At 42.4% G+C, this 27,997-nt stretch overlaps 1 protein-coding gene across 2 annotated transcripts; it reads right to left on the bottom strand.

Moving 5' to 3' along the window:
- Nucleotides 1–1,227: 1,227 nt before the first annotated feature.
- On the bottom strand, nt 1,228–27,907 carry RAD51AP1 (RAD51 associated protein 1). 2 transcript variants are annotated; one of them, XM_081083719.1, is made up of 9 exons: nt 27,752–27,907; nt 19,764–19,813; nt 17,747–17,891; nt 13,764–13,867; nt 11,805–11,891; nt 11,145–11,294; nt 9,904–10,062; nt 8,094–8,231; nt 1,228–1,983 (listed from the first exon to the last, which is right to left on the bottom strand). In XM_081083719.1, the coding sequence occupies exons 1-9, from the start codon at nt 27,766–27,768 to the stop codon at nt 1,847–1,849; spliced, it is 987 nt and encodes a 328-aa protein (XP_080939845.1). In that variant the 5' UTR covers nt 27,769–27,907; the 3' UTR covers nt 1,228–1,846. The 2 variants fall into 2 exon arrangements, with proteins under 2 accessions (XP_080939845.1, XP_080939846.1); XM_081083720.1 differs by lacking the exon at nt 1,228–1,983 and adding an exon at nt 6,949–7,610 and having other exon boundaries at nt 17,747–17,894; nt 27,752–27,795.
- Nucleotides 27,908–27,997: the final 90 nt, after the last annotated feature.

Below are 27,997 nucleotides of genomic sequence, written 5' to 3'. Positions count from 1 at the left end.
AAGTATCTACTGGATAATAAAAATGGACAATAGCAAAATGCAGATGTTTACTTAAATCATAATTCTAAATTACATATTTTCACATGATTTCATAAATCAAAAAGAACTGAGCTACATATTACACATTTTTATTTACTTATTTTTTTAATTTACTTTTTAATCCTCACCCGGGGATATTTTTTAATTTATTTTAGAGGGTGGGAGGGAAAGACAGAGATGTTAGGGTCACAAAAGGAGAAATGCACAAGTCCAAAGTGGTGCAGGATTATGAATTTACTAGAGGCCCAGTGCACGAAATTTGTGCACTGGTAGGGTCTCAAAGTGGCTGCTGGCTGGGTGCTCCCTTCCTTTCCCTGGCCAGCCCCGCCCTCTGGTTGAAAGTCCCTGTCAACCTCCCATTCAAGGGGACAATTTACATACTATGCTTTTATTATATAGGATTAGGTCATATGGATACCATATAGGCTGAGCCCCTAAATGGCACTAGCCCCCAAGAACAGGGAGTCAGACATTTTAAAGGACTCTAGGCGGGCTTTTTCTGGGCGGAGAATTCTCTGGGTGGGTCCAGATCCTAGGAAGGTCTGTAGGGGAGAGATAATGATCTTAGCAAGTGGAATGTGGTCTAAGAAAGAGGGAATGTTCTTTGTGAAGTGGCCTAAAGGTCAGTCCCCAGGGGAGGAGGTATCAATTCAATTATTTGATCAGACCTAACAAGAGAGAAACATTGATCTGAAAGAAACACATTGATTGGTTGCCTCCTGCACACACTGACCAGGGCCTGGGCCAGGGAGAAGCCTGCAGCCAAGGTATGTGCCCTTGATAGGAATAAAACCTGGAACCCTTGGGTCAGCAGGCTGACAATCTATCCACTGAGCCAAATTGGCTAGGGCCATATTACACATTTTTAAAACGGTTATTGTAATTTGAAGAATTTTTATTAAAAGTGTTCAGGAGTTGGTTGGAATTTTCACAATATAAAATATTTACTACTATTTTATTCACAAATTCAGATCTAAGTTTCCTGAAAAGCTAAATAAACTAATAGGAATAATTAGGTACGTAACAGCCACCCTCAAAAGTACTGACTTAACATAAAGTGGTTGCTTTAACAGCCCCCTTTTATATTTACAACAAAAGGCTAATGTTTTTGGCTAAACACTCATTTTATCATGAAATGCAGACAGTCAGAGAAGAGACAGATGGATGCAATGGAATCAAGAAAAAGATCATATCAAAACTTTTTCATATTTATTAAAGGGTTTGACAATGAGGACTTCACAAAATGTCATGAAATTCTATCTGCTATATAATAACCATCCATTCCTAAGTAGAAAACATGTCATATTATAGCAACTGTTTTAATGTGGAAATTCATTCTGAATTCTTCCTATAAAAATATTTGACTAAAATAATAAGCATCTTGGCAATAAAACTGACAATGTAGCTTAAGTAACATATTCCAGAAATATCTATTGGGAAAAATTGGAATGTTTTATTTTGCCAGATAAACTCTGAACAAAAGTGCCATAAACTAGTCAAAGCTAGAAAGAACCCTCATGTTACTAGAAAAAAAAATATCATATAATGTGGACTTCCTCCATGTCAAATAGACAAACACTAATGACAGTGACTTATTTTATATATAAGGATGTAGAATATTCTCTTCAGAAGAAAATGATATTAAGTCTTATAAACAAATCTTATTGAAGTCTTGAGTAGCTTTTCAGAGAACATAATCACAAAATGGGTAGAGATAATTTATATGACGTTAAAGGATTCCTTTATATTACAATATAAACACACTTGTCAAACTGTGATTCTCTTAAACATTTCTTTACTACCACACTCAGCTACTAGCAGTGTTTGGATGCAAAGGTTTAACACGTGCTAATCTAGACAAGCCAAGGCGGAGACTCTGATTTGGAGACTTAACAAACTCCCCTGCCAGTGGGCTGCTGCTGGTGCTGCTCCTTCCGGATACCGCTGAAAGAAAACACATCACCTGATGCTGATGATGTTAGAAATCTCTTAACAAAAATTAACTTACAAAACAAAAGCAAAAAATATAGTTAAGCATTATTCTGCTATACAGGTTCTATCAAGTTATAAACAAGATCAAAATAATAGAAAGTACTAAAGAGCAGAAAAAAAAATATATTATTGTCCATTTTCAAACATCCCCAAAAGGCAAGGTCGTGATTCCAAAACTTTAAGGGTAAAAGCTGAAATAGATAAGTTAAAAGCAAATAACATTGGTTGTTGATGCATAAGAAGATGAATGTAATCATTTCTAAAGTAGAAGAAAAATTTAATGCATTTTTTAAAATCCTGCAATTTTTACAAATACTCTTTTGAAAGAATCTATTTTTTTCAATTATTAAATCACTTTAAACATGACAAATGCTATTTTAATTTATTTATATGGGCTTCATTTATGCTACCATTCTAATGTAGCAATTATTGCCAGCAAGTATTAAATTTCAAATTTTAACCACTTAAATGTTCATAATTGATCATGATTGTAGTCATAAGTACAAATGTGTGTACTCTTCTTCAAGTAAAGATTTATAAATATTTCCATGTTTCTAACCATCTGATTTATCATTCTTAATTGCATGTATGTGTCATATATCAAATTCTTTTAACAAACTTTTGAAGTGTTTACCATTTTCATATAAAGTTATAAAAATCTGACCACTTATTACTTTTTCTACTTTTGAATTCTTTTTAAGAAATTAATTCCGCCATAACTGGTTTGGCTCAGTGGATAGAGCGTCGGCCTGTGGACTGAAAGGTCCCAGGTTCGATTCCGGTCAAGGGCATGTACCTTGGTTGCGGACACATCCCCAGTAGGGGGTGTGCAGGAGGCAGCTGATCGATGTTTCTCTCTCATCGATGTTTCTAACTCTCTGTCCCTCTCCCTTCCTCTCTGTAAAAAATAAAATATATTAAAAAAAAAAAAGAAATTAATTCCTAAGACTAGTTCCTAGGCCAAAGGACAGGTTTATTTTTATGGGTTCTGTGAAGCTGTTCTACCTATAAAGGATTTATAGTAAACTAGAGGCCCGGTGCACGACATTCGTACACTGGGGTAGGGAAGGCCCTCAGCAGTGCAGTCTGGGACACCTTGGGGGATGTATGCATGCCGGTTAACGCTGCCTCGGAGGCGGGAGAGGATCCCACCACCGTTGCTGCACTCGCTACCCGTGAACCTGCTTCTGGCTGAGAGGTGCTCCCCTTGTGGGAGTGCACTGACCACCAGGGGGCAGCTCCTACGTTGAGCGTCTGCCCTTGGTGGTCAATGAGTGTCATAGTGACGAGTCGTTCCGCCATTCGGTCTATTTGCATGTTAGGGTTTTATTAGCCTATATAATAATAGACAAACATGGTAATTGACCATACCTTCACTATACCTCCCATTGGCTAATCAGCATGATATGCAAATTAACCGCCAACAAAGATGGCGGCTAATTTGCATACTACAGGCATGGTGGGACAGCATAAGCTGGCATGAGCTGCCATCCAGGCCCCCGTGTGCGACCCCAGAAGCCGCCTGCCTGCCGTCTGGGACCCGGATCCAGGTCCCGGGCCGCAGGCCGGCGCCCGTGTGTAGCCGCAGAAGCTGCCTGCCTGCTGCATCCCACTATGATCCACTGAGTTATGAGGCCAGAGAGCAAGGAGAACTTCCGCCCCTGAGTCAAAGTGGGGAGCAGAGGACACGGACTCCCCTCCTAAAGTCGCCAAAGGACAGGACCTAACCTAAGCCACATCCTCTGAGACAGCCCGGCAGGCACCACTGACCCTCCCTGCAGTCCGGGCCCCCCTCCCCCTTCCCCTTCCCTGCACAGCTCCCATAGCCCCCCGCTGGCTGAGTCAGGCACAACAGGTTTGCAGCCACAGGGGCGAGATAGCAGCTAATAAAAAATGAAAAATGCGAGAACGAACAAATGAAGCAGCTATTGCAGTGGGGAAAAGACGTTCATCAAATTCTTTGTCTCTGAGAAACTGAGGTAGCCAGCACAGGCCCCTGCACGGGACGAGGATTCTGCTTCTAAAGAAACATCCTGGGGTTAGAGGTGAGGGGGTGCTGCCTTTCCCCTCTCAGAGCTCTAGGAGGAGTCTGTGCTCCCCACCCTGGTATTCTTAACACCCAGAGACCCCTCCCCAATCCAGGGCAGGCATGTTCCACGCTGACCGCCTCCAGAAAGCAGAGAAGAGGCACTTCTTGACTTCAAGCCTCTAAACCAGTGGTTCTCAACCTTGGCTGCACATTAGAATCACCTGGGAATCTTTTGAAAATCCTGATTTCTGGGCCTCATCTGGAAATTCTGTTCCTTTGTTATGCGGTGAAGCCACAACATTAGTAACAAAGAAACAGAATTTCCGGAGGATGAGGCCCAGAAATCAGGATTTTAAAAAGATTCCCAGGTGATTCTAATGTGCAGCCAAGGTTGAGAACCATTGCTCTAAACAGACTTGACCACTGCAGGCAAAGACCTGCAGCTGAGAGGGGACAGGTTCTGGGTGTCGAGGTCCAGAGCGTGGAAGACTTCCTGGGGGAGCAGTCGATCTGGAAGCCTGTGTGCTGGGTCAGAGACACCCCTAACTCCCAACCTCCCCTGCCCTGCACATAGACATGCCTGGACTGGGGTGAGGAGAAGGAGAACTAGAGGGAAGGAACGCTGAGTGTTGGTTGGCGGCCATGTAAAAAGGACTGTGACCCTCCCCTCCCGCTGAGTCACTCCCTAAGGCAGCAGGAGACGGAGGGTCTGAGAGCAGCCACACAGCTTTGTGGCCGTGATCCAGGCACCAAGATGGTGTCCGTGAAACGGGGCTGAGGAGGTGTCAGAGGACCTCACCCCAGAAAGCCCAACAGCTCTTTGTGTGAGAGAGAGAAGGTGGCAGGGAGGGAGGGAGAGAGCACATTGGACTCCAGAGGCTCAAGGCCCAGATGAGGAGAATATACCAGGGACAGCATGGACTGAGCTCTGAGGTGAGGGTCAGGGGCAGCGGGTGGGGCAGCCCAGACAGAAGCCTGAGGCCCAGACGTCCTTGACCCTCGGTCCTTGTGCTCGGCTCTCTGGCACCTCCGCCTGAGACATACACTGTCTGACACGGAAGCACAGCTCCAGAGAAGGGGGTGGGGAACCTAAGTTAAATAATACTTTGTTTTTGTTTTTTCACTTGGCAGAATGGGGGCTGAAGCTGAAGTTAGGTTTGGTTACTAAACAATAAAGAAAGCAACATTTCTCGCACACCCGACTGTGTGGTCTTAGTTTGCTGCTGCCTATAAATCGAGAAAAAGTTGTAAAATGAAGTACTAATCTCTAGGGTTTAGGTCAGACCGAGTAATGCCACTCAGCCAGAAGCTGGCTCATGGCTGGCCAGTGCAGGAGCCTCTCCCACCTCCGTGGCAGCACTAAGAATGTCCAACTAACAGTTTAGGCCTGATCCCTTGGGGGCCTAAGCCTTTAGCTGGACATCCCCCGAGGGCTCCCTGGCTGCCAGAAGGATGTCTGGCTGCAAGTTTTGGCCCGATCCCCTGGGGAGTGGACCTAAGTCAACAGGTGGACATCCCCCAAGGGGTCCTGGACTGCAAATGGGCGCAGGCCGGGCTGAGGAACCCCCCCGCCCCCCTGAGTGCACAAATTTTTGTGCACCAGGCCTCGAGTATAGGATAATTATTCCTGCTACCCCATAACCCAGAGTGCCCTAGATTATACTGCTTTATTACTTTCTAGTTTGAGGTATAAAATGGTATTTTATTATTTTAATTTATATTTCCTTAATTACCAGTGAGACTGAAATTCTTTTCATATGTATTTCTAGTTGTATTTCTTGAGACTATTAATATGTTCGTGTCTTTGGTTCATTTTCCCATTGGGATCTTGGTGATCTTCTCATATTTGAATAAAACAGTAACTAACTGGCAATTTGAGGTCAAATCTAGCTCTCAAATATATATTGTTTAGTCCACATGGTGTAAAAAAAAAAAAATTCATTTTTAAAACAAGAGATTTCACTTTAAAATCTACATCTTTGGTTTCTCTTGTAAAAAATCAGACCTGGAAATAATCCTGCGTGTAAACAATTAGATGGAGTTGAGCAACAGATGCTTCCTATCAAAGGGGTGTGAGCTCTTAAGTCCAACAATCCTTTCTCATCCAAGTTTATGACTCAGGCCCAATTCTCTCACATTACTTGCCTTACCCTTTCACACAATGAATCTATGAGCACTTTGTGCTTTATGATATTAACTTTTACTGGGGAGTACATTGAATCTGTAGATTGCTTTGGGTAGTATGGACATTTTAATGATGTTGATTCTACCAATCCATGAACACGGTATGTTCTTCCATCTGTTTATGTCTTCCTCTCTTTTTTCGACATCGTGTAGTTTTCTGAGTACAGGTTTTTTACTTCCTTAGTTAAGTTTATTCCCAGGTATCTTAATTTTTTTGTTGCAATGGTAAATGGGATTGTTTTTTTTAGTCTCTCTTTCTGTAAGTTCACTATTGGTGTATAGAAATGCCATAGGTTTCTTGGTGTTAATTTTGTATCCTGATACATTACCGAATTCATTTAATAAGTCTGATAATTTTTGATGGAGTCTTTAGGGTTTTCTATGTACAGTATCATGTCATCTTGAATAAGGACAGTTTTACTTCTATTTTTCCAATTTGGATGCCTTTTATTTCTTCTTCTTGTCTGATCGTAATGGCAAGCACTTCCAGTACTATGTTGAACAGGAGTGGTGAGAGTGGGCATCCCTGTCTTGTTCCTTTTCTTAGGAAAATGGCTTTAGTTTTTGCCCATTGAGTATGATGTTGGTTGTGGGTTTGTCATATATGGCTTTTATGATGTTGAGGTATGAACTTTCTATTCCTACTGATATTAACTCTTTATCCATCCATGCCATATCATTCCATTATTTTTTTCTATCTTTTTCTATTATGCTACCTTTACATTTCTTGTCATTATATCATTCTTTTAAAAATTCCTTTTGTTGGGGAATCACTAATTATTCTCAGGAGAAATACACTGAGGATTATCCTTCTAATGACACTGCATTATTAATTCAGTAACTAATGTTCCTCCTTTCCTTCTCCAAAAAATTTTAAAATCTTAGTTGTTTAAACTGGAAAAAAACATTAAAGATTATATAGTGCCTAATATTTTAGATGATGGAATGAAGACTCACAAATTAAATAATCATGTCTCAGGCCTAAATCTGTCTATTAATACCTAGTTATGACTAGAGGAATGAACACTGTGGGCCAACCAAGAATGTCACTGAAAAGAAGTAAAATAAACCTGAGTAGACTTGGAATGACTCAGAGGACAGGGGACAAATGAAGAGTTACTAGAAAGAGAAAACTGCATAAAGAGAGGCTGTGACAAAATAATACAAACACTGTGTTTAAGAGGCAAAAAATGTATCCATTTCACTGGAATAGAGGACTCAACTGATTGGACAAAAGCAAGTGGAGAAAGAATTATTAGGAAGGCACTAATAGTTTGGATATAAAATGAACAGGGCTGCGTTAGGGTTTTAGTAATGTCAAGAAGGGTGAAGGTCAAAGAAATCTTGAAGCATCAGTGAGACTTGGCTGTGGAACAAAGAAAACAAAATAAAAAGGTCAAGTTTGTGCGAGACGGAGGTTGAGTTTGCTAGGGCATTTGCTAAATGTTGGAATTCCCACATGTGAGCCTGATGCTTCTTCAGTTGGACTGTGGAGGTCAGCAAGTCTTGAGCAAACTGATTTATTGCCAAAACATGTATAAGAGTCTTAACTGTTAATACTCTTTGACACTATTTTTTTTTACTAGGAATTTATCCTAAGAAAATAATTAGGATGTGCCCACAGACTTCTAAAATAAGGATGTTTGTGCTTATTGCAACCTTATTTATAACATTAAAAACTAATAAATAATCTCAATGCTCAATATAAGGGAATGATAAAATGATGAATAAATGCAAAACCTTGGTTTTGAAGAAAATATAACAATATGTATACCATTTACAATGAGAAAAACAATCTACCAGTGGTAACTTTCCAAGCCCCTGCTCTTGATTGATAAATATACCATACCTGGTGGGACCCACTTAGGTCTCTTGCTTTCACTTGAAGGACTGCGTATTTGTAATGGTTTCCTAGTTGCCTCTGAAGAAAGACAAACCTTTTTTGATGAGGGCTGAGATTCTGATTTGACAGCAGCTGGAGCAGAGTCTACTGAAGTCATTTATTAGAAAAACACACATAAAATAGAGTTTAAATCCAGCATGTATGTGTAAAAATTATAGTTATATAATCTTATAAAAATTTAAAAGGCAGTATCATTTTGAAAAACTTATTAATCAATAAATATGTACTGAAAGCCTAAGAATAACCATCTTTTATGAGCATTTATATGATAGGCAGTGTAGTAAGCATATCATAAACATTATATTTAACCCTTAAAGAAACTCTGATTCAGATATTACTATCCCCAATGTCAGCAGTTAGGGGAACAGAGGTTGAGCAAACTGTCTGTGGCTTGATCACTAGTAAACAATATAATAGGATTAGGAACCAGGTCTGACTCCAAAGTTCATACTTCTAAACATTGCATAAAGAGTCTCATTAGTATGTGTCAGTGAGTCAATATATTAGCATCTAGGGCAGCAGTTCTCAGTCTGTGGGTCGCGACACCTTTAGCGGTCGAACGACTCTTTCACAGGGGTCGCCTAAGACCATCTTGCATATCAGATATTTATATTACGATTCATAACAGTAGCAACATTACAGTTATGAAGTAGCAACGAAAATAATTTTATGGTTGGGTCAAAACATGAGGAACTGTATTTAAAGGGCCAGAAGGTTGAGAACCACTGTATTAGCAAGTACTCAACACCACGCTATTTAAGGCAAGAGCAATTCCTACCATTAATAAATGGAGCCTGAATAATGAAAATTTTAGTTTCAAAAAAGCATTTCTATTAAGTAAATAACACATAAAAATATATATCAACTAGTGAAACATATCAGTTTAATGAAAGTTATAATAGTCTACCATAGATCATGAATTAAAAATATCCTAACTTTTTAAGAAAATATATTTTATTGATTTTTTTACAGAGAGGAAGGGAGAGGGAAAGAGAGTTAGAAACATCAATGAAAGAGAAACATCGACCAGCCGCCTCCTGCACACCCTCTACTGGGGATGTGCCCGTAACCAAGGTACATGCCCTTGATCGGAATCGAACCCGGGACCCTTGAGTCCACAGGCCGACGTTCTATCCACTGAGCCAAACCGGTTAGGGCTATCTTAACTTCTTTTACAAAAGAAACAAGTATTCCATGTTGAAATTATCACAAATTGAAAAAGTTTCATTGTAGAAATGATTTCTAATGGAATTAGCTTTGAAAAAAACAAAAAGGCCCTAAACATGTGGCAAAAGGGCTCTCAAATAAAAAATTAAACAAGCATGAAAGCAAGAAGTTAGAATCATGCAAAGTTGCCTGGAGAAAACGTGGTCCAGTGGATAGAGTTTACACCAGGAATGGGCAAATCTGGGTGCAAATCCCAGCCCCTCACTTATTAGTTGTAAAAATTTCAACAAATTATTTAAACTCTTTGAGCCTCTATTTTCTCACTGCAAAATGCAGGTGACAACTGCTATATCAGAGGGTGGCTGTCAGTGCTAAAGGAAGGTAATACACAGGAAGTGCCAGATAGGTAGTGGAGCTCATTACTCTTGTCTGCTGTTCTTCCTTCCCCACCCCACCCTACTTTCCTGTATGTATTTTAACCAGAAATGAACACTGGCAAACCTTAAGGAGACCAAAGGCAAAGATAAAAGAAACTCATTAAATAAATTAAATACATTTTCTTTATAAATGTGTTTTAAACTAAGCTTACCTAATGAATTACATTTGGATTTAGCTTTCTTCTCTTTCTTTACAACTGGAGATTTAACCTTCACTTCTTTCTTTTTAATTTCTTTACTTTTTCTCATAGTGAAGTCTTTATCATTATCTTCACTCTCACTAAAATCAGAATCATCTTCAGAATCTTCACCTAAAACAAAAGATTACATGCTTCAGTTTTGTTATAAAAAGTAAGGCTTCTATGGCCTTGACTTTACAGCTTTTGCACCAGATTCTTGTGTAAATTTGTGCTAAGTCATTTCCTATGTGAAACACTGCAATTATGGAGAGCATGGTTCCCTGGTTTTGAATCCTGGCCCCTCCACCTACATGTTGTGTGACCTCAGACAGGTTGCTTGCTAACTGCACTGTGCCCCAGTTTCCCATGTATAGGGTGGGGATAATCACAAAACCTACGTCACAGGGTTGTTGTGTGGACTAAATGAGTTAATATAGGTAAAGCATGTGCAATAACATCTGGCTTATAGCAAGCAAAGTAGAATTGTTTGCTATTACTATTATCATTATAATTTCCCATTAGTAATCTTTACTTCTGATTTTACCAGTTTAGCTCAGTAACTTTTTAAAACAATGGTAGGATATTACATTGGCTACTCTTTCAAAATGATAACCTTGGTGGTATTAATAACAGCACACCTTCCCTTAATCACATAAACTTAGCATTCTAAAACAGAAACACATTGGGAATTGAGGAGACTAACCATACCACAACAAGCTTAATAGATCCTATATAATAAAAGCCTAATATGCAAATCGACCGAACGGCGGAACGACCGGTCACTATGGTGCACAATGACCACCAGGGGGCAGATGCTCAACGCAGGAGCTGCCCCCAGCCCACAGGCCCCAGGCCAGCTAAGGCAGGTGCCAGCGGGGGTCCCCTGACACCCCACCAGTCGCTTCTCTGAGAGAGGCAACCAGTGGCTGCGGTGGGGGGGGGGGGGGGGGGGGAGGCAGCAAGTGGGTGTTGTCAGGCTCACTAAGGCAGGTGCCAGTGGGGGGGCCCCCCCAATCACCCCACAGATTGGCCCTGATGGCTGGTCAGGCCTAGGGACCCTACCCATGCATGAATTTCATGTGTTGGGCCTCTAGTAATGCTATGATTTCATTTGGGACATACCTGTAATTTCCCGCAAAGTCTTATCTTACATTAACGGTCTCTAGAGCATTTTACCTAATTGCCATGGAATTTGGAGGTAGGATGTAACTTACCAGTTGCAAAGTCTGGTTCGGAGTCATTTGCACTGTCGCCATCACTGCCTTCCAAAAGGATCTTCCTCTGCTGAACCACAGCTTTAGATGCTGCTTTTCTTCTCCCTTGAGCGCCATGAACATCATCTTCCTCAGTAATCTTATCTAAATCTTCAGGCAGGCATAAAAATCAATGGAAAACTTTCTGTGACAGGCAATATTTATAGAAGTGAGAATAGACTCCAATTACATCTGTTCTAATTTGCCCAGCTTCATCCTTTCCCTGTTTCTAGTAATACCCAACAGAGCCCAATCTGGGCCAATCATAACACATCTGTCTCCTGACAAAAGAGTCTGGTTTAAGAATAAGTCAAGAACCCAAAATGAGAGTCTCTCCCCAAGAATTTTCAAACTGAAGCTGGGAAGATACAGCCTCTTTCTTCAGTGGCCAACTGCTGTTGATTAGAAGCCATGAGTAGGTACTCCTGACCCTTCACCAGGGAAGAAATTGGATCTACCGTAAGCGAGAAGAAAACCAAAACAGAAAGAAACAAAGAGAGATGAAGGAACCTTGACAAAATTAAAGACCTTGGATCTAGCTACAGTTTCAGGAATTAAAACACAAGGTAGAAAAACAGCATTGTTGTAATAAACAAATATTATTACTATAAAAAAACTTACCTAAATAATCACTGGCTACACTGCAATTGGAGATATGGGGAGACTTATCCATTGTTTCTCTTTCACTATTGTCATGTTTTTCACTGCCTAAATATAAGGAACAGGTAAGAAAAAAACAGATGTACTTTAATCAACCAATGTCTACTCTAGAAGTAGGAAGATTAGTGCTAAACGTAATAGCATCCAGATACATATAAGTGATCCAAACTCAGACTAGCACTTTACTTGGAGAGGCAGGCATAGTGTTAGGAGTTTGGGGCTCTGAAATCAGAGTTAATCAGACTTAAGTTCAAAGTTAGGCTCTACTAATTAAACTGGCTATATGACCAGGGGAAAGTTGCTTATCTTCTCTAAGTCTAAGACTTAATTTCCTCATCTATAATATGGAGATAAAAATAGTGTGGCAATTGCCCTGGCCGGTTTGGCTCAGTAGATAGAGCATCAGCCTGTGGACCAAAGCATCCCGGGTTCGTTTCCGGTCAAGGGCATGTACCTGGTTGCAGGGTCCTCCCCGGCTTAGGCCCTAATCAGGGCCCATGCAGGAGGCAACCAGTCGATGTGTTTCTCTCATATAGATGTTTTTCTCTGTCTTTCCTTCTCTCTTCCACTCTCTCTAAAAATCAATGGAGAGTGTCTTCAGGTGAGGATTAAAAAAATTTTTTTTAAATAGTGTGGGAATTAAATGAGGTTATTGTGTGGGATTAAATGTCAATCACATATGAAAACTGCTTGTTGTAATGCCCAGTACATAGGAAACAGTCAATAAATATTAACTATATTAACTATTATTTCTGTGTAGGCATATCCATGTTTTCACTAGCATTAAGACTCTTCAATCATTATGATAACCTTAAAACGATCTCAAGTATTTTAAGAGAACTTTAAGTCATGATAATTGGTGCTGTTAAACTGCAGTGCTATAAAGTATGTTATTCTATGAGAAGTGGTACTTCCAAGGAATACCTGCTATACAGAGATGAATTTCACTTTCTCAATCTTAGATATATGACAATTAATGTTTTAAGTTTCTTTGATTCCTGATTACTAAAAGGCCCTCTAATCAACACTGTCTCATTTATTTTCAAATAGAAAACAATAGTGATTAAAAACCTATACCCCTACATAAGCTAATAGGCTAAAAATATCCTCCAACATAAAGGAAGGTAAGCCAAAAATATTTAATCCAAAATCATTTTTTAAAATATATTTTTATTGATTTCAGAGAGGAAGGGAGAGAGAGAAATATCAATGATGAGAGAGAATCACTGATTGGCTGCCTCCTGCACGCTCCCTACTGGGAATCCAGCCTGCAACCGGGGCATGTGCCCTTGACTGGATCGAACCCGGGACCCCTTGGTCTGCAGGCTGATGCTCTATCCACTAAGCCAAACCAAGTAGGGCAATCCAAAATTATTTTAACAGTTTGAATGTCTCATCCAGCAATAATGACTTCTGCCTCTCCAGAATATCAATATTGCCACCTGCTGCAGTTGCCAGAAAAATCAAAGAAAACTCCAGAGAAATCCAGAAATCATAGATCCTTTAAGTCTACTGAGCTTTCTAAACTAATAATAAATAATGAAAATTAGCATAATTATGTCATGTTTAACTAATTTGCATTTTGAGAGAAAGGTAGATTGTTAGGATTGTATAGATCAATTCATTTGATCAAAAAAAGAAATTTTCACTGTATACAAAGATGTAATTTGAACATCTAGTGCATAGTCCATGTCGTCGAGTTTACTCTGAGTGTTAAGCAGAGAGGTATGTACTAGTATGATGAGATTTATGCAACAGAATAAACAATTGAACCCAATTATACCCTCTGCAAATTGCACTATTTATAGTCCAAAGTATTGAAATTTATTCTTTTCTCTCTGAAGGCTCATTCAAAGAAATGATTACAAAGCAATAAGAACCTTATAAAAGTAAATACATAGAAAATGAAGTTACTTTCACCTTGAGACCCCTCCACATCAATGGTGACGATTGGAAGTTCCTTTGCTGATAATGCCAGTGCGACTTGTAAGTCTCTCTGGTAGAGTTTGTCATCTAAAGCCATCCTAGAGTGGACACACAAATAATAATGAGTTCTTAAAATTATTGATCTCAAACAGAAAAATTTGATTTTCCTGAATTACTATTTAAGAGTGGCTAACCTTACAAAAATGTTTTTAAACAATAATCACGACCATAATCGACCTCTAAGGATGACTTCTAAAATGTCACAATGTCATTTTATAACTATCAGAAGAGATTTGAAATAGGAGCAGCATGTGCTGTTACACTTACTGTTTCCTTTTACTGTCTGTCCTTTCTACTAGTTCCACACAGGTGGGAAGCACCTGCTCAATACAAAATAAAGACTTGGCTCAAACATAATTTCCACTTAAAAATCTTCCCTGACCTCACCCACACTTCCTAGGACAGCTCTTTTAGGTCTTATATTTAATGTAAACATATTTAATTTGTTCCTCCCAATCTAGATTTTAACAAATATTTCACCAAGTACTTACTGTGTATGAGGTACTACACTAGATAGGATACAAAAATACACTAACACCTTGATATAACGGACTAATTTGGGTGAGGGGGTGTCCATTAAAGCTGAAAGTCCGTTATACAATAAAGTAGGTTTTCTGCATGAGTATGTTAAAAATTGACAAATTAGTTTACCTGTTTTTACGTAGGTAGACATGTTTGTGTAATTAAAATTAAGAGTATATGAAAAGTTTAATTTCACAGAAAAGTATTTTGTACATTTACTGTTAAGTTTGTACTGGATAGGTCTAGTAAATGTGTGCACTCACCAGTCATGCGAGTAAAGAAATGTACATGGCTGGGGTGCGGCTTAGCACATATGGGAACGTCAGCCTGCACACATTAAAACTGCTGCAGCAAGTCACACCCTGCGACAATAGAACCAATTACCTCAAGAAATACCATGTGATCATGTGCTAATCATTCCCCGAACACTGTTTACAAGTGGTGACTCTTAGATTTAAATATGTATAGTTGTAAATATGTAGTATTTATTTATGTCGGTGAAATTACTACAGTTTTGTCCAACATATGGCCTATTCACTAAAATTTATTAAAAATAACAGTGAATTAATAACAAAAATTAACCTGTTATTTTCATTATGAGCAAATCTTGGTTAAAAGCATTTTAAAACTAACAAAGTGTTCATTTGCACATATGACATATACAGATCAGAAATTTTGTTGTTAAATTGAGGCCTGAAAAATCAAGGGTTTGCTGTACCATCAAGGAGTCTGCAATTAATGAGGGTGGGGAAATAAGACATACTTATAAATTATCCCACATAAGCAGATTATTATGTCTCCTATTCAAGATGGTGAAAAGTGCTATGGGGTGTAAAAGGAAGAGAAGTAAAAAACAGGTAAGGAAAACTGCATGAAGGAGGAAAATCTGGAGTGTATCTTGAAGGATTTATTATTTTTTTAAATAGCAACTTTATTGAGATGTAAATCACATAGCATACAATTTATCCTTTTAAAGTGTACAATTCAGCAGTTTTTAGAGTATTTACAGTTGTGAAACCATCACAACTTTTTTATCACCCCAAAAAGGAAACCCTGTATACATTAGCATTAATTCCCCACTTACCTCTGCCCAGCATCTGGCAACCACTAATCTACTTTCTGTTCTTCTGGACTAGTCTATTCTGCACACTTTGTATTAACGGAATCATAAAATATGTGGCCTTTTGTACCTGGTTTCTTTTCATTAGCATAATGTTTTCAAGGTTCATCCATGCTACAATATACTATATATATCAGTACTTCATTTTTGTTGTTGTTGCTAAATATAGTATCCCACTGTATGAATATACCACATTATCTTTTCATCAGTTAATAAACATTTGGATTGCTTCTATTTTTTTGGCTATTCTGAATAATGCTTCTACATTCAGGTATAGGTTTTTGTATAGTCATAGGTTTTCATTTCTCTTGTGTATATGCCTAGGCTGGGTCATGTAATAACTCTGTGTTTAACATTTTGGGAAACTGTTACTCTGTCTTCCAATGTAGGTGTACCATTTTATATTCCCAGCAGCAATGTATGAGCGTTCTAATTTCTCTGCATCCTCCTTAACATTCGTTATTGTCTGTCTTTTTTATTATGGCCATTCTAGTGGGTGTGAAGTATTATCTCACTGTCGTTTTGATTTGCATTTCCCTGATGACTAAGGATGCTGAGCGAGCATCTTTTCATGTGCTTATTGGTCATTTCTGTATCTTTTTTGGAAAAATGTCTACTCAAATCTTTTGCCCGCTTTTTAAACTGTATTATTAGTCTTTTTATTGTTGAGTTGTAAGAGTTCTTTAAATATTCTGGATACAAGTCCCTCATCAATTATATGATCTTGTCTCCCATTTGTGGGTTGCTTTTTTCACTATATTTAACATGTAGTCCAAGAAGCTCAAAAAATAGAAACAAAACAAAATTAAGAGAGAGAAAAAGATAAAGAGAATGACATGGGCTATATTTCTCTTTGATAATTAACTTTTCTCATACTTGCAGCAATAAACGATCACATGCCCCATTTTCCATGTGTTAATATTCCTCTTCTGGCCTTCTACTCTCCACACAACATGTTTTGAGCCCCTCAAGACTTCCCTTACTCTCTCGGTATTAACTAATGCAGTGGTTCTCAACCTTCTGGCCCTTTAAATACAGTTCCTCATGTTGTGACCCAACCATAAAATTATTTTTGTTGCTACTTCATAACTATAATGTTGCTACTGTTATGAATCGTAATGTAAATATCTGATATGCAGGGTGGTCTTAGGCAACCCCTGTGAAAGGGTCGTTTGACTGCCAAAGGGGTCGAGACCCATAGGCTGAGAACCGCTGAACTAATGGAATTCCAGAAATACTACAGAAACTGTAGGATTTTCTCACTGCTGAACAAGTCTTAACAATATAAAGAGAAAATATCTTTTATCTGGTGAAAACTGTTTTTAAATTTTATAAAACTGTCCTTACAAACATAATTTTTAATAAAGTAGTCTTGTAAGACTTGAAGGCTTCAGAGACAGGTACAAGGTCCTATAAAAGTAAGCTATAACCACCATACTTTGTAAGTATGATTACCTTAATAATTAAATGGATATTTGCTTACATACTTGTGAATTCTTTTTTAAAAAGTTTTTTTAAAATCCTCACCTGAGGATATGCTTTATTGATTTTGAGAGAGAGAGAGAGAGAGAGAGAGAGAGAGAGAAACATTGATGTGAATGGGAAACATCAATTGGTTGCCTCCCTTATGTGCCCTGACCCGGGATCAAACCCACAAACTAGGTATGTGCCCTGATGGGGACCTGGGACTTGAACCTGCAACCTTTTGGGGTATGGGATGACATTTCAACCAAATAAGTCACTGAGCCAAGGCTGTGAATTTCTTTTTTAAGTCAGAAAGCCAGAAGGGGATTAATAGTACAACCCTGTTCTCCTACAGGCACTAAATAAAATCATACCTAAGACTCTGCTCAAGCTCTCGTTTAAACCAAGAGTTCGAATCTGTTTCTCTCTCTTTTTCTTAACTTAAATTCTTTATTGTTTAAAGTATTACATGAGTCTCCTTTTCCCCCATTGATCTCTTCCTGGCTGCTCCCACCCCCCCAGCACATGCCCTCACCCTCCTACTGTCTGTGTCCATTGGTTATGCTCATGTGCACGCATACAAGTCCTTTGGTTGATCTCTTATCCCCTCACCCCGCCTCCCCTCATAGGTTGGACAGTCTGTTTGATGCTTCTATGTCTGTGATTCTATGTTTGTTCATCAGTTTATGTTGTTCATTATATTCCACAAATGAGTGAGATCATGTGATATTTATCTTTCTCTGACTGGCTTATTTCATCTGTTTCTCTTTTAAATTAAAGTTGTACATTTACTGCATGTCTTACCTCTCACCTTTTTTTAGGAGTTTTCTCTTGTAATGGGATGTCTTCTTTCTGGAGATTCTTCAATTTGGGTTTTGGTTTTTCTAGTTTTAACTCATTTGGTGTTCTGGATTTCTTATTTAAAGGTCCAGTTGCAGAAACAAAATCATCATCATCTACTATGTGTGAATTAAAAATAAAAGAATATATAAAATTACTTTTTCTAAGAAAGAAAGAAATAAAATTATTTTCTTAGCAGTTTAAATTCATTATAGTGTGTGTTCATATTATAAGGTTAAGCAAATTATTTAATTTCTACAATTTAAAAAATATTGTTGGCATATTATTTGTCTTTATTCTCACTCATGTTTAATTTTGTTTTAGTGAACTTTATCAATTTATCAAAAATGTCAATCTATCAAAAACCAATTCACTAAAAAGCTGGTATATCTCTGTTGCACTCAACATAAAACTGCTGCTGTAGCTTTTAAACTTACACATGACACATGCATGCATACTTTCAGGGTACATGTAGTCTTAATAATATGCCTTAGTATTTATTAATATAGGCTATATATATTATGCTTCCTCATGCAGGAATATAATAACTTGTGACTTGCCCCCACACCTATCCCATAATGTCTGGAACACAACCAGCGATTTATAAATATTTGGTGTGAGATAGATGAGAGTGATAAAAAGCTACAAATTATCTATATACTAGAGGCCTGGTGCATGTATTCCTGCACGGGTGAGGTCCAGCTGACTGGCCCGATGGGGGCTGAATCCGGGCAGGGCTGGCCGAGGGGAGGGGCCGTGGAAGGTTGCAGGGGGACTGATCGGGATCCCCATCAGGCCAGTTGGCTGCCACAGTTTGCATCATAGTGACTGGTTGTTCCACCATTTTGGTCACTTGGCTTTTATATTATAGATATAAAAGGCTAATATGCAAAGTATCCCCTTGGGAGTTCAACTGGGAGACTGAACGCTCACTATGACGTGTGCTGACCACCAGAGGGCGGTGCGGAATGAAGGAAGGCCTTGGCCAGCAGCCAGCAGCTGGGGAAGGGAGGCCCCAGCCAGCAGCTGAAAGGCCTCAATCAGCCCTGATCGCCGGCCAGGCCCAGGGGCCCTACCCATGCATGAATTTCATGCACTGGCCTCTAGTATTATTCTGTATTATTTTCTCCTAAGTCTTAGACCTATTTAAGGCTATGCCCAAGACAAAAAACAAACCCCAAAACACAGATTCCTTCAAACCTCAGAGTTACTAAGTATTTGATTCACAAAAATCTCTTATGGTTTGAGAAATACAAAACCTGCTTCAAAGTATAATGTATTCTAGCCCCATATTTATCAAACACTTTTTATTAATTAAATTTATTGGGATGACACTGGTTCACAAAATTGTACAGGTTTTAAATGGATAGCTCAATAAAACATTACCTGCACACTGCATCGTGTGCCCATCGCCCCAAGCAGTTTCTTCACGCCCCCATTTCCCCCCACTTTACCCACTTCCACCTAGCCCCCACCTCTCTTCCCCTCTGGCTATCACCACACTGTTCACTTTGTCTGTGTCTGTGTTTTGACTAAAATTCCCGTAATAGGAGAGATAAATAAATAGGGTATAGCTTAAACCTAACCTTTCTTCAAGGTCTTGTTTTATTGTACAATTAGTGGGAATTTCCCATCACATTCTGTAACACATTTGTGTCAAAAAAAAAAAAAAAATGCAGTGTCTCAAAAAAAAAAAAAAAGAAGCAGTCTCTCCTCCAAAGTGAAGAGTCAAACCTCACTTTGAGAAACAGGCACTTGCAGCAGTTTTGACCTAAAGAACTACTTTACCTGGCCCTCTCATTTAGAAAATTATGCTTAGAAAATTACTTTTCCAGACCTACCTCATATGCAATTGGGTTATATATATATATATATATATATATATATATATATACACACACACACACACACACACACACACACACATTTATACATTTATGAGGAAATAAATTTCCAGAACTTTAAACAAAATAAGAATCTCTACGTACCATCGCTTTCGGAGTTCTCAAACTGTGAGTAATTGACTGGCTTCTTATTCCTATAACCAACACAGAAATTTTTCATTTACACAAATGTGAAAAAAATAATTTCCTTTCTCTAGGCACTAAATGAAATGGTCCTCTGCCAAATTCCCAAGTGTGAATGACCTAGTATGTCAGTTGCTCTTTTAAGTAAAAATAGTTTTCTATGAAAAAGAGACTAGTTCAGCTCACAACTCAATCTTACAAGTGGTTTTCCTTAAGACAATTGTAGAAGTATTCTGTGCATACTTCTAATTTCCTCATACAGAATATTAAAATGAAGAGTATTCTTGTTAATCTCCTACTCTTTAGAATTGAAGAATTTGAGAGCTGAATACAGAAATTCTGAAATTGAATAATCCTGTATTATAATAATAGAGGAATATGCAAATTAGCTGAGACGCCCTCATGGATAATGACCTGCAGGAACGGGTGGATGTGGCTTGCATGCCACTCAAGGCAGGGGGACATGAGGCTGCATCACATAAAATAAAATGTGTTCACATGCCCTAAAGCACAAACATCCCAGCAGATAACTCAATGAAGGTTATTGTGTAATCACAATGATTACACAATAAATCATAATGATTACACAATATTGATTACACAATAAGCTTATTTTCACCGAAAAAAAAATAACAACTTCATTGAAAGATGCCCCAGCACAGCTGCTGAGGCTTTCATCTGTCCCCTTTCTACACTGACGACAACAGGGTTCAAGGAGGAAGGGCTCCAGTTTCGTTTTCTCAGCACCCAGCTAGGAGGCCTCCCTGGGGCGGCTCTCCCTTCCGAGCCCTGCACAGGATGGGTGCTCCAGCCTGAGAGCCTCAAGGGGAGGCGGAGCGAAGTGCTTTCCCTCCGCGACCCCGCTCTACCTGGGAGTCCGGCACAGAGGGCGTTCTCCCTGGGAACATGGAAACCCGCCTCCTGGGGAGACTGCGCAGCAGCCAGGCCTGGTGAGTCGCGGAGAAAGCGACCTACCCATGCGGATGTGTACACTGGCGGTGGCCACGCAGCTGCCATAGTTGAAGTCATCCTCAATGGAGGACCGGGGGTAGTGGGGATCGGAGTTGGCCAATGGAACCCCAGCTCCCTGCTGAATGACTAGAGCACACGGAACTCAACAGTCCTTGGTCACTTCCTGAGCAGCAGTTAGCCCAGACTGGGGATAAAACCTGAAACCTAAGTAGATGCCCTGACAGAATGCAACCCAAACGTTTGCTGTAGCAGAGGAGCTCCAGCCCACAGCAGGGGCCAGGGCAGCCAGAGGGGTTTTGTTGAGGGGCCCTGACAGGCAGCCCGCAGCACAGTGGGTTAGAACCTCCTCCCAATACAGCAAGGTTGCGGGTTGGATCCCTGGTCAGGGCACAGACAAGAAGCAACCAAAGAGACCATAAAATAAGTGGAATAACACACTGGTATTTCTCTCACCCCCTTCCTCTCTCTAAAATAATCAATAAAAATTAAAAAAATAAACCCTCTGGCTTGCAGAGTTGCTAAAACAGTTAGAAAGTGAAGTCCCATCCCTTCCTTATTCATTCAACAAAAACTTCATATGCTCCTTCAATAATCACACTGGGGGTGGGTGTTTGTTTGTTTGATTAGGTTAATCCTCACCTAAGGACATTTTTGCATTGATTTTTTTTTTTACAGAGTGGAAGGGAGGGAGAAAGACAGAAACTAATGTGAGAGACATCAATTGGTTGCCTCTTGCTGAATCCCCCATCAGGGCCCCAGATTGAGCCTGTAACCCAGGTATGTGCCCTTGATCAGAATCCAACCTGGTACCTTTCAGTTCACCTGCAGAAGCACTATCCACAGAACCAAACCAGCATTTTTTTTCCTTTTAAGTCCTCCTCTAAGGATATGTTTTTTTCATTGATTCGAGAGAGAGAGGAAGGGAAAGAGAAACATCAATCAGTTGCCCAAGCAATCCAATAGGGATGGAACCCACAACCTGTTTATGTGCCCTCACCTGGAATCGAACCCATGACCCTTTGGTGCATGGAAGGACACTCTAACTACTGATCCACACAGACCAGGGACAGGAGGCACATTAAAAAATTTTTTTTTCAGATCTGCCCTGGCCAGGTGGCTCAATTGATTGGAGTCTCAACCTGTACACCAAAGGATTTCCTGTTGGATTCTAGGTTAGGGCACATACTTAGGTTTAGGTTAGATCCCGGTGGGTCAGCAGGTGCAGAGGCAGCCTACTGGTATTTCTCTGTCACATGGATGTTTCTCTAAAAATCAATTTTAAAAACATCCTCAGGTGAGAATTAAAAAAATATATATATATTAAAAATTTTCAGATCTAAAATTTTATTTGGTTCTTTTTTAAATTTTATTTTTCATTTACAGTTCACATTCAATATCCTATCCTATCTAATAAAAGAGAAACATGGTAATTGGCATACGACTGCTACCCTTCCCATTGGCTAATCAGTGAGATATGCAAATTAACTGCCAGCCAAGATGGCGGCCGGCAGCCAGGCAGCTTGAAACTAACATGAGGCTTGCTTGCTTCAGTGACGGAGGAAACCAACGTTCCCCGCCTGCCTTGCCGGCATCTGAGCCTGTAGTTTCAAACATTATAACAAATATAGAAGCTAAACAAAACCCCAGAAACCTGCTTTCAGCGAGCCGGGATCTCAGAGCTGGAGTTATACATTGTTTCGATTATAGAACCAAAACAAACCAGATACCTGTTTTCAGCAGCGGAGGCCTAAGAGCTGGAGCCTCAGAGCTAAAGCTGGCCCAGAATAAAAAAAGAAAAAGAAAAAAAGGAGCAGTTGGGAGTTTCAGCCCTCAGCCCCTCACCCAGACTGGCCAGGCACCCCAGTGGGGACCCCCACCCTGAAGGGTGTGTGACCAGCTGCAAACAGCCATCATCCCCTCACCCAGGCTGGCCAGGCACCCCAGTGGTGACCCCCACCCTGATCCAGGACACCCTTCAGGGCAAACCAGCCAGCCCCCACACGTGCACCAGGCCTCTATCCTATATAGTAAAAGGGTAATATGCCTCCCAGCACCGGGATCAGCGGAGCCGCGAGGCCTCCCGGCACCGGGATCAGCGTGACATGGGGCAGCGCCCAAACCCCCTGATCGCCCTGCGGCTCTGTGTGTGACAGGGGGGCGGGGCCACAACCTCCCTATTCACCCTGCTCTGTTCGTGACAGGGGAAGGCGCCCCAACCTCCTGGTCAGCCCTGCTCTGTGCCTGATACGGGGGAACTCCCCAACCCCCTGATCGCCCTGCGGCTCTGTGTGTGACAGGCTGCGGTGCCCCAACCCCCGCCCCACGGGCCCTGCTCTGTGTGTGACAGGGTGTGGCGCCCCAACCCCCGCCCCACGGGCCCTGCTCTGTGTGTGACAGGGTAGAGCCATAACCTCCCCATCGGCCCTGCCCTGAGTGTGAGCGTGGCGGCACCCCAACCCCCTGATCGGCCCTGCTCTGTGGGTGATAGAAGGCGGTGCCCCAATCCCCCCCACCCCCCACGGGCCCTGCTCTGTGATGGGGTAGAGCCATAACCTTCCCATCGGCCCTGCCCTGAGTGTGACAGTGGCAGCGCCCCAACCCCCTGATTAGCCCTGCTCTGTGGGTGATAGAGGGCGGCGCCACAATCCCCTGATCTGCCCTGCTCTGTGTGTGACAGGGGGCAGTGCCCCAACTCCCCTATCGGCCCTACTCTGTGAGTGACAGGGGGGAGCTCCTCAACCCCCTGATCGGCCCTGCTCTGTGCGTGACAGGGGGGAGCTCCCCAACCCCGATGGGCCCTGCTCTGTGCGTGACAGGAGGGAGCTCCCCAACCCCCTAATCGACCCTGCTCTGTGCGCGACAGGGGGGAGCCTCCAACCCCCTGATGGGCCCTGCTCTGTGCGTGATAGGGGGGAGCTCCCCAACCCCCTGATCGACCCTGCTCTGTGCGTGACAGGGTACGGAGCCCCAACCCCCCTGATGGGCCCTGCTCTGTGCGTGACAGGGGACAGCGCCCCAACCCCCTGATCGGCCCTGCTCTGTGCGTGACAGGGGGTTGCGCTGCAACCTCCCCATTGACCCTGCCTTGAGTGTGACAGGGGGCGGTGCCCCAACCCCCCAATTAGCCCTACCCCGAGTGTGACTGAGGGTGACATCGCAACCTCCCAATCCGCCCTGCTCTGTGCATGACAGGGGGCGGCACCCCAACTCCCCAATCGGCCCTCCTCTTAGCCCAACCAGGGGCTGCATCTAGGGATTGGGCCTGCCCTCTGTCACCCGGGAGCAGGCCTAGGCCAGCAGGGCGTTATCTCCCGAGGGGTCCCAGACTGCGAGAGGGGACAGGCCGGGCTGAGGGATCCCCCCCTACCCCCCCCCCCCGAGTGCACAAATTTTTGTGCACCGGGCCTCTAGTCCTATATAATAGAATCCTAATATGCAAATCGACCATATGGTGGAATGACTGGTCGCTATGAACTGACCACCAGGGGGCAGACGCTCAAAGTAGGAGCTGCGCCCTGGTGGTCAGTGTGCTCCCACAGGGGGAGTGCTGCTCAGCCAGAAGCCAGGCTCACAGCTGGCGAGTGCAGTGGTGGTGGCGGGAGCCTCCATGGCAGCACTAAGGAGCAGCGAGCCGAGCGGTAGGGAGCAGCAAGCAGGCGGGCAGTAAGGAATAAGAGATCCCAGACTGTGAGAGAGCACAGGTCGGGCTGAGGGAGCCTCCTGACCCCCAGTGCACAAATTTTGTGCACCAGGCATCTAGTAGTAAAATAAAATCAACACTTTAAAAAAAGTATGCTCAGCCTGACTGGCATGGCTCAGTGGTTGGGCTTAGACCTATCAACCAGGAGGTTGCAGTTAGATTCCCAGTCAGGGCATATGCCCAGGTTGTGGGCTCGATCCCCAGTGTGGGGTGTGTAGGAGACAGCCGATCAATGATTCTTTTTCATCATTGATGTTTCTATCTTTCTCCCTCTCCCTTCCTCTCTGAGATCAATAAAAAAATATTTTTAAAAAGTATGCTCTAGTGGTATTCATCTATGGTTTACACTTCTTGGAAACTCCCTCTGATAAAAATCCTAGGAAATGAAAAAACATGCACTTGCAGTTCTATTATATATGTTTACATGAACCCATATGTTTGCTGTTATCTTTCTTCTTTGTTACTGACTGCACCCAGGCTTTCCTTCTGGAATCATCTATGTGATCTTGAAATTTGCTTTTTGAAAGCACCTTTCCTGAGAATTTCTTGTTTAAATAACTGCCTCTGTGTTTGGGTACCTGAAAATGTCTTTATTTTACCCTAACAGTTCCATAATGGTTTATTTTGGGTATAAAATCTAGGTTGACAGCTATTTTTCCCAACATTTCAAAAATATTCTGACCTTGTATTGTTGAAAACCTCATGAATTATGATTCACTGCTTTTTAAAGAATGTATCATTTGTCTCTGGCTGCTTTGATCCATATTATTGTCCTTGTTTCACTATGATGTATCTAGGAATAAATTTCTTTTCATTTTTTTTGCAAAAAAAAAAAAAAAAGTATGCTCAATGGTTTATATATAAAAGCCTAAGCAACTGGTTGACGGTTCAACCATTCACCTGGTTGCTATGATGCGCACTGACCACTAGGGGGCAGACATTCAACACAGGAGCTGCCCCCTGGTGGTCAGTGCGCTCCCACAGTGGGAGCGCCACTACACTGGCGAGGACCACTGCGGTGGTGTGAGCCTCTCTGGATCAGGACTGACTGGGCGTGAGCCCGCGGCAGGTGCAGCTGGGCTGGGATGAGCGGAGTGGTGCAGCACCAGGCTCGGGCTCCTCCCCGGCCACCTGCCATGGCCCGATCCCCGCAGGCCATGCCGAGGGACCCCCCCACCGGTGCACAAATCTGTGCACCGGGCCTCTAGTAATGATATAATTCTTATTGTGTCATCAAACACACTCTTCATTGAAACTGGCATTTTCTATTTTTTATTTATTTTTTACTCTGAATGTGTAACAGTAAGGAATACAATGACTACTCCCACAGTTTGGTGCCATTGCCTTGATTTGTGTGTGCTAAGGCATCAGCGCTTTGACCACTATTGCAGTGCAAATGACAGAGCAATTAAAAACAGCAAGTAATGGCTTAGTGTTATAATGAAAATAGTTTTAACCTCATGGAGCTCCTGGGAACATCCCAGGGACCTGAAGGAGTCGCAAATCTTTGTTACTTGGATGTTAAACTTAACATGTTGAAAACAGTACTCTTTCTAAAAAATATATATTTCTATTGATATCAGAGAGGAAGGGGGAGAGATAGAAACATCAATGAGAGAGAATCATCAATCGGATGCCTCCTGTATGCCCCACACTGGGGATCCAGCTCACAATCCGGGCATAAACGCCAACTGGGAATCGAACCGTGACCTCCTGGTTCATAGGTCAATGCTCACCCACCGAGCCACGGTGGCCAGGCCAAAACAGAACCCCTGGGCCCCACACTTCCTGAACCTGTTCCTTTTCTTAGTCTTCCCCACCTCAGTAGCACAAAGATTTTCAGTAGTTCAGACCAAAAATATTGTAAAGTCACCCATGTTTGTTTTTCCCTTACCTCCCTAATCAACTTCCTCAGCAAGTTTTGGCAACAGTACCTCCAGAATGCATCCCAAATGCATCTGTCCCAGTTCCTGTCCACGGATAATAACACCCTATGGTCGGCGAACTCATTAGTCAACAGAGCCAAATGTCAACAGTACAACGATTGAAATTTCTTTTGAGAGCCACATTTTTTAAACTTAATCTATATAGGTAGGTACATTGTTATTAACTTAATTAGGGTACTCCCAAGGCTTAGGAAGAGCCACACTCAAGGGGCCAAAGAGCCGCATGTGGCTCGCGAGCCGCAGTTGGCCGACCACAGGAAACCAGTATTCAATGCTACGCTAGCCTCCTAAGTGGTTCTCCCGCTCCCCTCCCGGTTACCCGGTCTCCCATTCATTCTCCACCAGCCACCTACGGACAGCCAACATTAGACTTCTCTCCTCTCCTTAAAACTGTTGGCTTCCCACTGCACGGAAAATACAGCCCACACTCCTTTCGGAAGCCTACGGGGCCTGCCTGCTCTAGTCCCTGCCTCGTTCTCTGACCGAACCCCGACTGTTCTCCCCACTGCTGGGGATGCTGGCGCTCTCGGGCCTTCCTTCCTCTGTCCCTCACACGGGCCAAGCTCAGGGCCTGGCGCTGCCCCCGGGCTTGCCCCGGATTTTCACCGGCCACATCCTTCGTGCATCCGGGCCTCAGCTCTTGTAACATCTCCTCGGGGAGGCACAGCCTAGTTACCCTATTGCAATTAAGGCTTTCCTCCTCACCCTTTCTCACCTGTCCCTGGTGATTTCGGGCCCCCTCACCTCGCCCCTTGAATGTCACCGCCTGCACCTAGTACAGTAACGCAGGGAAGTAAATATATTCCGTAGCTTTTCTTACTGAATGGCTGGCCCTAGCCCTCACCTGGTAAGGAGAGGCATCGTTTCAAATACTATGCAAGGGAAAGCACAGAGGATCTGGAGCCCGGTGTGTGGGGTGTGAGGGTTATCCTGCCGCTCTCTAGCTTTGCGACTTGGGTTCACTGGCTTTTGCGCCTAGTTTAAACCGATGAAACAGGGATACCAAACGACAGTGAAGAACAAATGAAATAAGCAGGAGCTCGGTGAGACGCAAGGCGCTGATCCGATGCTACCACAACAAGGTCTTACTTGAATGGGGTGGGTAAAAGAAAGGGCAGCAGCTAGGCGGGGACGCAAGGAGACGGAAACAGAGGGTACTTCTGAGGAATGGGGGGCGGGGGGACAGAAGGGGGACCCTCAGGGAGGCTGGGGAGTTTTCCAGTAACTGTCAATCCCACCCACCGTCGCTACCTCCGTTCTACTGGGCCCTCGGGTCTACAGCGTCTTCCTGCTCTTTCTCCCCATCCCCCCCGGACGTCCCGAACCCTCACCTCACAGGCCGCACCATGGCTCCCTTCCAGGCTGGATACTTGCAGCTATCAAGGGCTTGCGGGCAGCAGAGGCGGTTTCAATTCCCGCCCAAAATCGGACCCGAGCTCCCCGCCCCCCGCCACCAGTCCTCCAATGATCGCCGGCCATCCTTGCGCAAGCGCAGGCGTCCTGAAAGGAGTGCTCACCCCCTTCTCTATCCGGGGCCCTTCCGCTTCCGGTCCGCCGGAGCCAAGTTGGTGTGTTTG

The sequence above is a fragment of the Myotis nattereri genome (assembly GCF_964212035.1).
Source record: "Myotis nattereri genome assembly, chromosome: 2".
Classification (NCBI taxonomy): domain Eukaryota; kingdom Metazoa; phylum Chordata; class Mammalia; order Chiroptera; family Vespertilionidae; genus Myotis; species Myotis nattereri.
The sequence above is the reverse complement of the archived record's forward strand: the minus strand, read 5'-3'. Positions and strand labels throughout refer to the sequence as shown.

What these genes read in the sequence shown, in the direction of transcription:
- RAD51AP1 (XM_081083719.1), bottom strand. An exon ending in GAGAAAACTCCTAAAAAAAG is followed by an intron (nt 13,868 to 17,746) that starts GTGAGAGGTAAG and finishes TGTCCACTCTAG; the next exon opens with GATGGCTTTAGATGACAAAC. An exon ending in CGAACCAGACTTTGCAACTG is followed by an intron (nt 10,063 to 11,144) that starts GTAAGTTACATC and finishes CTTTTGTTTTAG; the next exon opens with GTGAAGATTCTGAAGATGAT.